The following is a 13,995-nucleotide window of genomic DNA, read 5'->3' on the forward strand; positions in this document are numbered from 1 at the left end:
AGGTGGGAGTGGATGGGGATGGGGAGGAGGAGGTGGTGGTTGGTATAAATGGGGTTGTGGTGGGAAGGGGAAAGGAGGAGGAGGAGGAGGCGGCAGAGGCGTTAACAACCACCGGATGCACAGGAAGAGAGTTTTCAGCAACAAGGACTACAAGCTCGGAGAGTTTGCACAATGCATGGGTAAAGGAAGGTGTAAAGGCATGAGGTTAGATTGCCCTCTTCATTGTGGAGGCCCTTGCTTCTACGACTGCCAGCACATGTGCAAGGCTCATTGTCGACGTCCCTGATGATTGATGAAAGAGTACCTTTCTTTTTGGTGTTTGTCAGATTAGGTAGGTTGATTTGTGCCCTCTTTAAGTAAACGAAGTGGTGTGTGATAAGAGTTTTTGGCATTTGGATTTTTGTACCTGTCTTCTTTACATTGACTTGATGCTGTTTTTGATGCGGAGTTGGAAAACCTGATGACTCTGTCTCACCATATGTTGCATGCATGCATGCTGCTTGGCATATGGATGATGAAACTTTTGGATATGGCCTGTCATTCATCGAAGATACATGGCTTCAAAATTCTAATGAGAGTTTAGATTCATTTTGCTAACGTGAAATGGACGCAGAATGATCTTCTGAATTCTGATGGACATGATTTTTCTTTTTTCACTCTCATTTCCTTTTCCAGATTAGTTTCTTTACTTGGACCGGCACTGAGCCTTTCTACAGGCCATCCTTTGGGCACATTAGTCATAAGCTACCACATATGACTTTGATGCTGGATCTTATCTACTTCCTCTGGGTGGCTTGAGAGTTGGCCCATATCTGGGATCTGCTCTCATCAAGTTCGCTTATGGATTTTAACCAGGCCTGTAACTCGTTATCAAGGGAATCGGCCTTATTTAAAAGAAAGCAGCGTGTGCCGTAAAGAGATGCAGACAAAGACATCGGAGATAAGACAATAAGAACTTGAATGCGAGTCCGTGGTGGACTGACTGGCCGACAGACAATCACTTTGGACATTAGCATGTGACCAAAAACAGGGCCGCCCCCAACCTAGCTAGCCTAATGGAACAAGGTTAGGATAGAGAAACGAAGTCTTATGGAGGATCGCTGAAGTCGAATTAATCTACTCAAATTTTTGTTGTCTATTAGACCACTAGCTGTTGCAGGGACAGGATTCAGGAACCCCCCGGTGACATTAAGTAAATAAAGCAGTGTCTTCTTCTTTGACTGCGAACGACAACACTCTCGTCGACCTCTCCGAAGGATTAAAAAGAGAAAAACCCTCGAAGCCATTCTTATCATTTTTACTTGTGAAATAGCGTTTCTCTGTCCATCCAAGCATATTACCTAATAGTGTTGAATTTAGCAAGTGTTCTTTACAAAGAGCAATTTAGGGCTTCCGGCCGAGAATTAAAACAGCCAATGAATTACTATTATTTTTAAAGCCGGTATGCAGTGCTCTTGTGGTGGTGAAAACTGCGTTTCATACAATATAAACCATCGAAAAATGTTGTTTTTCAGACGAAACGCAGTTTGCACTGTCTAGTCCTGTTTGTTTAGCATTGTGGTGCTTTGAAGATTTTTTATTTTTTTAGTTTAAAATTATTTTTTTATATATTCGGATCGTTATTTATGTATGAATGTTAAATATAAATTTTTATAAATAAAATATACTATTTTAATATATTTAAAAATAAAAAAAATATTTAAAAAACAACATTTAACACACTCACAAATAAAATCTAAATGATAGTTTAATATTTGGATTTAAAATGTTTTTTAAAAGTAATTTTTTTACTTAAAATATATTTAAATAATTATTTTTAACATCAATATATTAAAACCATAAAACACATAAAAAATATTAATATTGTATATTTTACAAGCAAAAATAAATTCTCAAATGTACCGGAACATAATCTCAAAAAAAAAAAAAACAAACCCTTCACATAAAGCCTTATTCTCCACCGTTATCATATGAGCTGGGTGACCCCGAAGCATGACGAGGCTGACGTCACTGACCCTAGACTACTTGTACGCTCACCTACCATTCTAACATTGACGATCCTGGAATTGAGGATCCTGGCCTTTTCACGTGGGTGTTCTTTCATAAACTACATTTTCACTCCTATAAACTCGACGACTTTCCACTTCAGTCCCTATAGTTTAGGTCTCTGTAGTACCCCCCGATGTTTCTAAGAAATTATGATGTGGCCCCTAGTCGTTAAATGACTTAATGGCGTGCCCATTTTTTCTAAAATTGAATTTCAATATTTTTTTCCACCGAAATTAAAAGGCTCCCTTGCTTTGGATTTCGTTTGATGATTGATGGTCAAGGACCATATGGGAGATATTTGAAGACACTAGGGCTGATATTAGGAAATTTTAAACTATAGAAACCAAATTGGAATACTGATAAATTTGAAGGGCTCTTTAATTAGATATCATTGTCGTTTTTTCGAAATCGGACAGTAAAGTTTCCCATCTAGCAACTTCTATCACAATATTCTTGCTACGGTGGATTTATTCTAAGCTTGGATTCCGTTTGCAAACGCTGGCTTAGTGAGTTAGTTGGTGATCCCTGTCATTACTTTTTTTTTTTAAAAAAAATATTTTTAAAAAATATTTTTGTTTTTTAAAAATATTTAATTAATAATTTTTAGTATTTTTTAATGATTAATTTTGATGAATAGATATTAAAAATGAATAAAATTTTAAAAAGTTATTTTAATATATTTTCAATCTAAAAACTATTTTAAAAATACTAGACTGCCTGCTTATATTTTTAGATAGATTTAAAAAATATGTTTCACTTAAAAAATATCAAAATAAAAAGATAGTGTTTTTTTTTATTTTGACATGATAATATTTAAAATAAAAAATATTATTTTAATATATTTTTAAATAAAAAAATATTTTTAAAAACACAATCCACCGCAATAAAAAAAACACGCTTAATTTTTTCTCTGCAGATTCTATGGTCACATGGAGACTTCTTTGATTTTGTTGGCTGCAATCTTTTCTTCTATGTTTTTCTAAGAAATGGGCTGAATATGTTCATTCAGGATGGGATTTGATCATGATAATTTCTAGCACCTAACCAAATTGACTTTGATTCAAATTTCAAGACATGATGCAAGCCAGGGGATCATATTACTCAAACTACCATCACCACCACCATCACCGCCGCCGCCGCCTCCTTGTGGTGAAAAGACTTTACCGAAATTGTGATGTTTAAGTGAATATCCCTGAGGGAATCCAAATAACAAAATTCCTATTTGTAATGAAATTGTGCATTAGAGGACAAGATCAGACCACTTTTAGTACTGTTCGTCATCCCCTCCCCTATCCGATCACCATCACCTTCCTTTATCATCATCGTACGTACCATGTTTATCTTCTCCTTGTTCTATCCAAGCCCCCTTCTACAGTGCTCCAATGTCAAATCTAGAAATGAAGACCTCTTCTGGGTGTTTTTTCAAACTAATACAGGCGATTTAAAAAAAAAAAAAGGTGGCACAAATGAAACTTTTTTTGAAAAATAACACATCTTAATAAATAATGCTATTGAGATCAACATTTTTCGAAACTAATACAGGCGATTTAAAAAAAAAACAAGGTGGCACAAATGAGAATAGATAAATTAATAAAAAGTTTTCCAGTCTTTGTAAAAACTATTTAATCTGCTGCCGTTTAGATTATCTCCTCCCGTCAAATTCTAATTCTATCTGTAGACGAGGGTTCAAAGATAAATAAAAAATGTTATTCTTTATTATTATTTTTAAATCTTTTTTCGCTTTAACTACTAACTTAATTTTCAATTTCTTTTTCAAAGTTGCTAGTTTTTTTCCAAAAATAATTATCTTTCTTGAACTGTCACTTCCCTGATTCGTTTGAGACAAAGGACAAATTTGTCGTTTCATTCATCTTTGATCTTGTCAGGACATGATTCCATGCACGCAAGGTTGAACAACTGTAAGGGATTGTGGTATTAGATATTGTTTAAGATTTATTTTTTAATTTTTGATATTAGGATATTAAAATTATTAAAAAATATTAATTCAATGTTTTTTTCTTTTTGAAGCGAATAACACTTTCAACACAGGATGTGTAAAGCACCCTCTCAGTCATTTTTCATTCTAAAGAAAAAAGGTCTAAAAATCTCATTCATATTTGCGGAAGATGGCTGTACCTTGTCAAGTACAAAGGACAAACAAAACCCATAAATCAGTTTGGAATAGAGAACGCAGAGGGAAGCTGGTGATATACCAGAAGACTAACTCATACCCAAACACTAAAACGAAACTTGACTGGAAGCCATGCGATTAAAACTACAGAGCATATGGCCTTGATCTTGGTAATCAAAAGAGATTATGAAAATTTGGCCCTTGTGGATCTCTTCGAGCCACTATTTGATGGAGGGCTTATCTGTGGAACAGTGAAAGCATCATCTGCTAACCTTCTGTTAGCTTTCATGTTTGTGGTCTCTTTTGTCTCCTTGAATCCACTCTGCCCTAACAATTGTGGATAGTTATATTGTTGAGATGTGCATAGAGGAGGAGTTGGTGCTTGGGGGACCCAAAGCCCCAGACTTTCTGACGAGAAAGAACTCATATTGCGTTCAAGATCATGAGTGTCCATATACGGCAAGAGACCATCATCAATCTACAAATCACATAAATTTCTCAAATTTCAAGCAAGATATCAAAGTAATCATTTTTTCTCCCTTTCGGTGATAAAGCTGAAAACTGTAACAATTAGTAGATAATCGACCAAGAAGGAAAGAATCAAATGCAAACCTTACTGAAACCAAAGGGAGTGGTGGAAGAGGAATCAAGAAATTCTTCAACATGCCAGCCAGGAAGAGTCTCCATCAAGTACTCTGATATAGTACTACTTGTTGTCGAACCAAACCCTTCATCACTTGTTACCAAATTATCCCCATCCTTGTTTATTACTGTGTTTGCCGAGGTACTGGGAACTGCAGGTAGATTGGAATTCACTGGAGCAACAGACACAGGTTTCTTGATTGATTGCTGCTGCTGCTGTTTTTGAGACTTGGAGTCAGGAACAAGATCGCCGCTACTGGTAACGGAGGAAGAAGAAGACATATAAACAGCAGATGTAGCAGAGAGCTTGACTCCTGTGAGAAGAAACCTATTATGCTTCTGGGTATGCTCGTTTGCAGTGTGTATTGGACCGTCACAATCTCTGCATAAAATCGCCCTGTCTTGTTGACAGAACAAGAAAGCCCGTTTGTCCTATGAAAAGTAGACAAGAAATCAATTAACCCCAGAAAGATTTATCAAGAAATGAATAATGAAAGAGCCAAATCGGGAAAAAAAACCTGGCAGATATCACAGATGGGGAAGTTTTTTGAGGGAGGATGGAGAAGGGAAAAACGCTGATGCTTTGAAGCAAGCTTGTTGGCATGATGGACACGGTGGTCACAAGTGTCACAAAGGGCTGCCTCGTCAGCGGTGCAAAACACCGAGGCCTCTTCTTTGCTACAAACGTCGCACTGGATCTTCATCGAGTATTATCTCTCTCTATGTTCAGATCAAGCCAGTTAATCTGCTTCTACGGGGAGAGGAGAGAGAAGGTAAGGATAAAAAATAAGAAGAGAAACGGTGGGGTGGGCTAAAATTTGGAAGGTAGGGAGAGAGATGATAAATATAATATGAGCACCACATGAGTGGATGAATAGGTGAAACCAAATCAGTAATCAATAACGCAAGCACAGACAGTGAAGGTTCCCCGGATCAGCGCTTTCTCGGCTAAAATTCATGCCCGGGCACTCTACTTTTTATATCTATAGGCAAATTAAATTTAAAATAGTCGGTTAAATCTTTCCTTATATATATATTTTTTATTATTCATTTAAAGGGAATTCATTGGGCTCAAACTAACAGGTTTTTCCGATTTTATTTGAGCCTAAAACCTTAAAAAAATTGATAAAAGATTTTTGCATATTTTAATTAAATAGAGGTTTTTTTAATTATAAAACAAAGGAATTGGTTTCACCAAATTTGGCAGGTGGCCAAAATTTATTCTTTTAAGATTATTTTGATATTTTAATGTAAAAAAAATTTAAAAAATAAAAAATATATTATTTTAATATATTTATTATAAGTATAAAAAACAATAAATAGTACTGCAACACTTTTAAATACCCTCTTAAAAATATTTAGAAATAATTAAATAAAAGGATTATTTATAATACACTTTTAGTTTGTTTAAGAGTAATAAATTGTTTTTTAAATTTTATTTATTTGAAAATATATTAAAATAATATGTTTTTCAATATTAATATATCATAATAATAAAAATATTAAATAAAATACTAATTTAAAATTAAAAAAATCAAAAGTTTTAAAAAACAGACGGTATCTTTGTCGTAACAGAGAGACATGTGGGTATATTACGAGTTGCTGGGGGTTAAGTTTTTCTCCGTTTTTAATCCTCCGGGCTCTGTGAAACTCTGCAGCCAAGGATTGTCTTTAGTACCTGTCATTTCTATCCGAATTATACAAAGTACTGTAATAAAGGGCCCATGAACAGTAGCAGCTGGGTCATGAGATCCATTGTTTAAGAATAGGACCCCTCTGCCAAGCTGGGTTTTTTTTTTATTAGTTGCGGCATCAAATCCTCGAGTCGTCTTTTCCCTCTGGGGGACGGGGATTGCCCATGGTGTCCTTGTCAGGATTTTGTACATGTTAAGGAAAAAAACGCATCAGAGGAGTTTCGATGACATAGAGATGTTGTGTTACCAACAAACATTGCCTTAACTTACACCAAGTTGGACTGCTAAACTTGGCTAGAACAATACTAGATGGTCTTGCTTAATTTACAACGATTTTTTTTTTTTTTTTTTGTATATGAAGGCTATGATTAGTCTTATATAAGCCATTAATTATAAAACCTAGTTAGGTTAAGAGGTATTAATTAATAAGGTTTGTTTTCTCATTTGAGTTCAAATTTTTAAACTATATCATTCAATAAATTTTATTTTCCTAAACTTACCAATTTAAGGTTGATGATGATTTTTTGCTGAGAGGATATAATCTAGAGTTATCTTTTATTGTTTTAAAAATTATTGAAGTTATTGATTGTGTAATAATAAATAAAACCATATAAATTAAAATATATTATCCTATATGATAATCTTGAGAAATTTTATGGTGTTGTTAGAGTAACTAGTGATATCTCATATTAATTATTTTTATAGTTTTATAGTTTTATAAAATTTTATAATAACTTTATATAATTTAATAAAAAACCTGGAATATAATTCTATTAAGAAAAGAAATATTGATTATGAACAACTTTCCATTTCAGAACTTCAGAAATTCAAAACAAAAAATATCGTGGAAAAGAGGTTTTTTTATTGTTACCACTATAACATCAATATCCTTCTTATCCAGCTTTGCAATAAAAAAAAAACTACTACCAATCACACACAGTTGATCAACATGTAGCAAGGCTAAATGATGTCAACTTCAGTTTCAATCATTGTGAAATATTTCTCATACGAGAAATATCTCCGATCAAGTCAACTTGACCCCTCTAGCTAGGAAAGATCAAATTAATATCTTCCACTCCACCCCCGGCTGAGGGCTATATATACATAGGACCTCTCCCTTTGTTGTAATTGGGGAGCGTGGGATGCCTTTAAAGGCGTGCTTTATGAACTCTAGCAATTCTTTGGTGCTAAAATTAATAAGTGTCTCTACTGTTTTTCTAGAGCTGTGGTCTCTGTAATATTTATATTTGCCTCGAAATTAAAGTAGAGGAGGTGTGTCAGCTAATAGCCATCAAGTCCCGTTGCTTTCTTCCCCTGTGTTATAGCTAGTTTGTGGCTTATACCTCTAATTGAGCGGTTTATGATATACGATAAATATATGTAACCCTAAATTGATACATAGTGAGAAAAAACTCCATTGCTTCTTTGAGTGTATTTGGGCTTCGTTTTTTTATATTAGTGATTAGATCAGCACTTAATTTTTTAGCCTATAGTACCTCAGACACACTTCATATAATTGAGATGGCACATATATACAAGAGGGAGGATCAATCAACGTCCTCCCATGTCCTCCTTTAACGGGAAGGATTTAGGGCAATGTATATGCAATTGGGTGGGAGTCGACGTGATGTATGATCAGTAGTTAAATAGGAAAAACCAGCCCAGCCTTCAACACTTTCAAGAGCATTAGCTCTTTTGATCAACTTTCGTGCATGGACCAAGTTTTTTCAATATTAATTTTCGAGAAATCATTTGTATTGGAAGTTTTTTTTTTTTTTTCTCTTGAGAATCGATCTCTTTTATAATCTCGCTTTAATTTAAACCTTTAAATAATAATAACCCAAGTAGCAATCCCACTCTTACTCTCAATAAAACCCTTAAGCTAAGTAGCATTAGCTCTAAATAAAATTAAGACCTGTTTACCTTATTATTTACTCTAATTTGTTGTATGAAGAATATCTCAACCTGTGAATTGACATGTGACCCTTTTTACTAGATTCACAATCTAATTAAAGTGACAAAGATTTGATAAATCTAGATTAAGAATTAACACAGTGCTGGGCTCAATCCGACGCAAGAAAGACAAAAAACATGTTTTTTGTCCAAAAGATATGATGATCAAGCGAATGATGCTACACTCTCTCTCCATCTCTCTAAGAAAGTTGAAATGTAACGTAACAAGGGCAAAAAAGAGTTGTCGGCATCACAGTGCAGTGATAAGACGCGAATATTTTAATCATGTTTGGATCCTAATTCGTTCATCTGGACGGTATTATGGACTCGAATCTGTACCCTAGGCCCTGGGACAAGGACAGATAAATGTATGCTTAGATGTTACCTAATATATACTTAAAAGTGTAGCAGGACTTTATGAGATTTTTAAAAAAAAATTTCCCACCACTTCTGAAAGAATTTATTACTGAATAATATTCTCAGCTCATAATAATAAGAGTCTTTTATAAATGTATTAACTTTTTTTTTAATATTGATTTTGCTAGAGGATTTCTGAAATAACGATGCGAAGTTTTTTTTAGAAAATAAATAATTTTCATAAGTAATTTTTCATATGCTATATTACTATGATTTTCTAGTTTTTTTTTTTCAATTTGAAAGGAATAAATTTCCCATTTATTACTCATGTTTAGTAATACTAGGGTAAGTTAATAGCTTTATGATGGATAAAATAATGTATTTTGAAAATCTTCTCGATATTTTCTTATCTTTGAATATTTTAATTTATAACAAAATTCGCTTTGGCTTATGTGAAATAAAGATGAGAGAGGACGTGCCATAACAAAGCAAGAGTTGATGTAACATAGAAATTAAAGTAATAATCATGTTTAATCAACGAGTCATATCATCACACCGTGATAATATATAATAATTTCAAAGTTATTTCATGTTCGAAATGATTGGCAAATATATATAAAATAATAGCAACACCAGACAACTTGAAGTCACTAACACATTTATTTAATGTTAGTTGGCATGGTGGTATAATATTGAGGGATTCATGTATATGAAAAGTACTTAACATCCAACAGTCACCGACTAATAATGTCTACTGTTGGTGGCTTGGACACTCACGGTAATTGTGGCGTGGGTAAGCTTACCCACGTTAATCTAAAAAAAAAAAATGTCTACTGTTTATCTTGTTTTCTACTTCATTGAAACTGCCCGCCAATGGTTATAACGTATCAATTCAGAAACTTGGAAGTATATCGTTGAAATATGGTCCCCATCATTGAAAGCTCAATCCCCTGACATGCATTTACTATCAAGTTTGTACATCGATGCAGGGAGGGAGGGAGGGAGAAGAAAGTTAACATGCTGGGAAATGATGGGGTATAATATAATTAACCGAGTATGGAAGGAAGGAATTGTACTGCACAAGAAATCTAGGGTTGGCTGGGAAAGTATGGGCTTTTGTGGGAGTGGGAGGGTGGGGATGAACACTACATATTCATTAAGCAGTAACAATAATATTCTAGAACTGACAAGGTATGGGGAACAAACTCTTTGCTGCCGGAAAGTTTCCTCACCATCGTCAACAATAATGAACATTGGATGAGTCCGGTAAGGTCTACTGCTAGACAGAATCTAAGGGATTTCTATGGATTATGGTATTTGATTCTGTACACTTTGCAGCTATACCTCGCTATGGCAGTCTCTTCGCCTCCCTCAGTGGTTGTGCAGCTATAAGTTAACTCTCCAAGTTCCTGATATCACTCTTACCAATTATAAGGATGGAATTCATTGCTCCAATATTCCATTTGATTGGTTAGGTCTACATATGGACATACAACTAATTTTCATACGTCACTAGGTATTCTCTGTTTAATTTGGACCAATATCGAACTAAAATGACACAGTTTAATTTGTTATTGGAAAAGTCACCTTGTAGGGAAGATGACGGATTAAAACTCATGTGAGACGGTATCCTTTTCTACTACTAAGGCAATGAGGATACAAAGGGTATGTCTTTTTATACATTTTAAAATTAAAAGCATAAAAATTCACTTCAAAATTATAATAAAGATCATAAATTTAATTTATGCTTTTGCTTTTGTCTCTTCAATCAAAATCATTTCAAGGATTGGCATGGCAAGCTTTTCTGACGCGTCAAAACTCAAAATGCCCAAGCTTTTATGAGTTATGGCAAAACCATTTCAAGGATGGTTTTTACCAATATGCCAAAGAAATAGGCTTACACCACCATCACAATACCAGACAAACATGCTGCTTACTCTATCAAGTAGACAAGTTCTGTAAATACAAAGATGTTTGAATAATGAATCCATTTTGGTATGCTTTTATTACACCACCAAGCTGGATTCGAGTGGAGAAACTCTGTATCGAGCCTGGATCCATCCAACCACTAATAGAGAGGCCGCAAATTAATTCCATATTAAAAGCTGCATCAAGATCAACTAATCAACTCTGTAGTACGTGGTAGCTTCGAGCGTACAAGTCAAAACAGCTCACTGTCACATGTGAGAAATAATTGGCTCTCCTAACACAGCAAACCTTCTGCCACAAACATGTAAAGAAACAATAAAGGTCATTTCCAGCAGAGTGCTTCATAGAGTTGCCAAGGTGCAAATGGTCAATATCGATTGGGACAGATGATTTCTATGAAGACGTGGGCGGAGTATTTAATCGAGTGGCCAATATGCTTGCATGTGTAGTCGGAACTATGCTAAGAGGAGAATATTTACCATACCAACTCCTGTGATACACAGTACGTAGTAGTAATTGATAGAAACCTCAATCATTGTGGGCTCGAAACTGCGGGAATACCTTTGGTTAAGAAATGGTTTCAAGAGTAAGGAGATTTGATCACCTCATGCTCAGATCTCAGCACTGCAAGGCCCGAGCTACCACAGAATGAGATGATCCAGCCTGCTGCCCGTCTAGAAAAATCAAAAAATGCTCACAGGCGGGTCATGACATGCATGTAGATGTCTTAATATCGTCTGCTATGTGAGTGATTCAAACCCAGGCACTGGCGCCAGGCTGCATCGATCGAAGGTTATTTAGCATTTTTATTGCTACTAAGTAGTGCACAAAAAACAACAGCAATGGAAAGAACCACTTATTCTCTGGAGAAGTTGATCTCAGTTGTTCCACGAAATTAATGGCTACTGATACGTGAAAACATCAATGCCAACAAAACACTGGGTGGCCCAAAAAATCGATGTAAAAAAAATAAAGTTTTGTAAAGGATTGGCAGATGATTATTTTCGTCAAGCCTAGCCAGCATCTTTGTCAGGCCTAGCCCATGACTTGATTCCGGGTATTGAAGTGATTCTGAGAACTGACTGAGTTCATAAGAAATTAGCATCTTGATGTTTTTAACCCAGATGGTCATAGTCAGCTTGCCTAGGGCGTGGTGGGGGTGGTCTAAACAGCTAGGCTTGATGGAATGGATATCAAATCTAAAGGCCAAGAGTCCCATGTTCTGGTCCCAATATTACAGTTCCCAACGGTACCACACTAATTAGTTCTAGGGAGCATCGAATTCTAAACCAACGTCTGAAAGGGAAGAGAATTCCAGTTGAATGATTCAACTCTGCAGCACAAATTGAGAAAACTGCCCTAGTGATGGACATAAAGGAGTGGCCATGTTCGGGTTTTTAAATGACCATGCAGGTTATAAAAGAAGGGCACATGGAGGAGCTACGATTTAAGAGACAAGGTATCAGTACCATCGTAAAGTACATCGCTATAAAAAATAATACAAGAGGATATTATTCACTGATAAATACAATGCTTTACTATTAATAGTCTTGGATCTAGATCACCTTAAACAATGTTTTGCACAGGAACCCTAGCAGAAAACACCAACCATGTTAAAAAAAAAAAAAAGAAGAAAGAAGTAACTTGGATCTAGATCACCTTAAACAATGTTTTTGCACAGAAACCCTAGCAGAAAACACCAACCAATCATATTAAAAAAAAGAAAAGAAAATCATTTAGATGATGATCAAGTGGTAAGGACTTGGGATCAAGAGATTTACTCTTTATGTGGTCTCAGGTTTGAGTCCTTGGTTGCTCATATGATGGCCACTGGAGGTTTACATGGTCGTTAACTTCAGGATCCGTAGAATTAGTCATGATGCGTGCAAGCTGACTGGAACATCCACGTTAATCTAAAAAAAACATATGGGGATTAGTCGTGGTGCGCCTAAGCTGACCCGAACACCCAAGGTAAATAAAAAAAAAAAAGAAAAAAGAAGCAGAATATTAACAACCTGATCGAATCCTGATGAGAGAAAATAAAGAATTCTTCGATGGAGCCCAACACCCACTAGCCCATTCAGCTGAAATTAGCAAGCATGCGCAGTGCAGCACAGAGGCACAGACTGATTAAACATATTATAGGTGAGGGGTGATGATGCATCAAAGTGGGATTGGATAGAGAACATTTCACTTGTCGTTTTTCAAGAGCGAAGGAGATAGACATGGGATGCCAAATCTTCGTTTTCAGAAGATTTGAAACAATATTATTTATTATTATTATTTAATGTAACATATACTAAATTGTCTTGGTATTTTACTGTAGGAATAAATAATGAAATGTCAAGGTTCTTTTAACTAAAGCTCTCAAAATTTAAGGACTTTTTTCTTTTAATTTCTTTTATTTTATTTTATTTTTCAACATCTTATTTAATAGATTTATTATGAACTTCATAATTATTTTTTAATTTATTTTTTATAAAATTACTACCATCTTATGATTAAAATTGCAAGTTTTATAAGTTAACAAGGATGACTTGAATTTTTTTTTAATTTTTTTAATTTAATTATTTAACATTGGGTTGATTGAAAACTAAATTTTATAATTTTATTTATTTATTTTTTGTGGGATTATCACGATTTTATAATCCAGTTCACAGATTAAGCTGATAAGCTTGAGTTTTTTTTTTAATTTTTTTTTTAGTTGACTTTTTTGAATTAACCTTCATAATTTATTTTAATTTGCGTGCTATGAAGTTATTTCAATCTTATGACCCAGGTTACAAGTTTGGTTGATTGGTTTAGGTGGTTTTTTGTGTTTTTTTAATTTATTATTTTTTAAAAAATTATCATTCAATATCAAGTTAAGTAATAATTAAGTTTTATTTTTTGCTATAATATTATCCTGATCTCATAATCCACATTTGACATGTTAATTCAGGTTAATTTTACTTATTTTTTTAGTTTATTTTTATTTTTATTTTTTAATATTGGTTTGATTGAAAATTGAATTTAATGACTTTTTTTTATTTTTTTATACGTTATTAAAGTTTTATGATCCGAGCAATAGAATATTTAATATGTTAACTCGAGTTAATTTATTATATATTTTTTTTAATATTTAAAAAAAATAGATGTATTTTGATTTTTTAAATCAAATTATATTTTTATCGATCATTCATATTATTTTTAAACATATCAAATTAATTAGATCAGACTAAATTAATCAATACATTAACA

The 13,995-nt window shown here is 34.1% G+C and overlaps 2 protein-coding genes across 2 annotated transcripts in view; one reads left to right on the forward strand and one right to left on the reverse strand.

Annotated features, from left to right (window-relative positions):
* The window catches only part of LOC105140157 (glycine-rich cell wall structural protein 2-like), a 1,025-nt gene extending 374 nt beyond the window's left edge, over nucleotides 1-651 (forward strand). Inside the window, exons 2-3 of the mRNA XM_011046866.1 lie at nucleotides 3-100; nucleotides 146-651. Of these exons, the coding sequence (XP_011045168.1) occupies nucleotides 3-100; nucleotides 146-286 (239 nt within the window). The 3' untranslated portion in view covers nucleotides 287-651. The remainder of the gene's footprint in view (nucleotides 1-2; nucleotides 101-145) is intronic.
* Nucleotides 652-4,102: 3,451 nt separating this feature from the next.
* LOC105140146 (B-box zinc finger protein 21-like) lies at nucleotides 4,103-5,769 on the reverse strand. Its single transcript, XM_011046855.1, has 3 exons — nucleotides 5,341-5,769; nucleotides 4,793-5,254; nucleotides 4,103-4,658 (listed from the first exon to the last, which is right to left on the reverse strand). The coding sequence occupies exons 1-3, from the start codon at nucleotides 5,524-5,526 to the stop codon at nucleotides 4,365-4,367; spliced, it is 942 nt and encodes a 313-aa protein (XP_011045157.1). The 5' UTR covers nucleotides 5,527-5,769; the 3' UTR covers nucleotides 4,103-4,364.
* Between the last annotated feature and the right edge of the window lie 8,226 nt (nucleotides 5,770-13,995).

This window comes from Populus euphratica, unplaced genomic scaffold (genome assembly GCF_000495115.2).
Source record: "Populus euphratica unplaced genomic scaffold, PopEup_1.0 scaffold98.1, whole genome shotgun sequence".
Taxonomy (NCBI): domain Eukaryota; kingdom Viridiplantae; phylum Streptophyta; class Magnoliopsida; order Malpighiales; family Salicaceae; genus Populus; species Populus euphratica.

Bases quoted from the DNA above. Each gene is read 5' to 3' on its own strand.
- LOC105140146 (XM_011046855.1), bottom strand. From the start codon at position 5,526: ATGAAGATCCAGTGCGACGTTTGTAGCAAAGAAGAGGCCTCGGTGTTT. The intron at 5,255-5,340 runs GTTTTTTTTCCC...TACTTTTCATAG, and splicing joins CCATCTGTGATATCTGCCAG to GACAAACGGGCTTTCTTGTT. The intron at 4,659-4,792 runs GTTTGCATTTGA...TGTGATTTGTAG, and splicing joins CTCCCTTTGGTTTCAGTAAG to ATTGATGATGGTCTCTTGCC.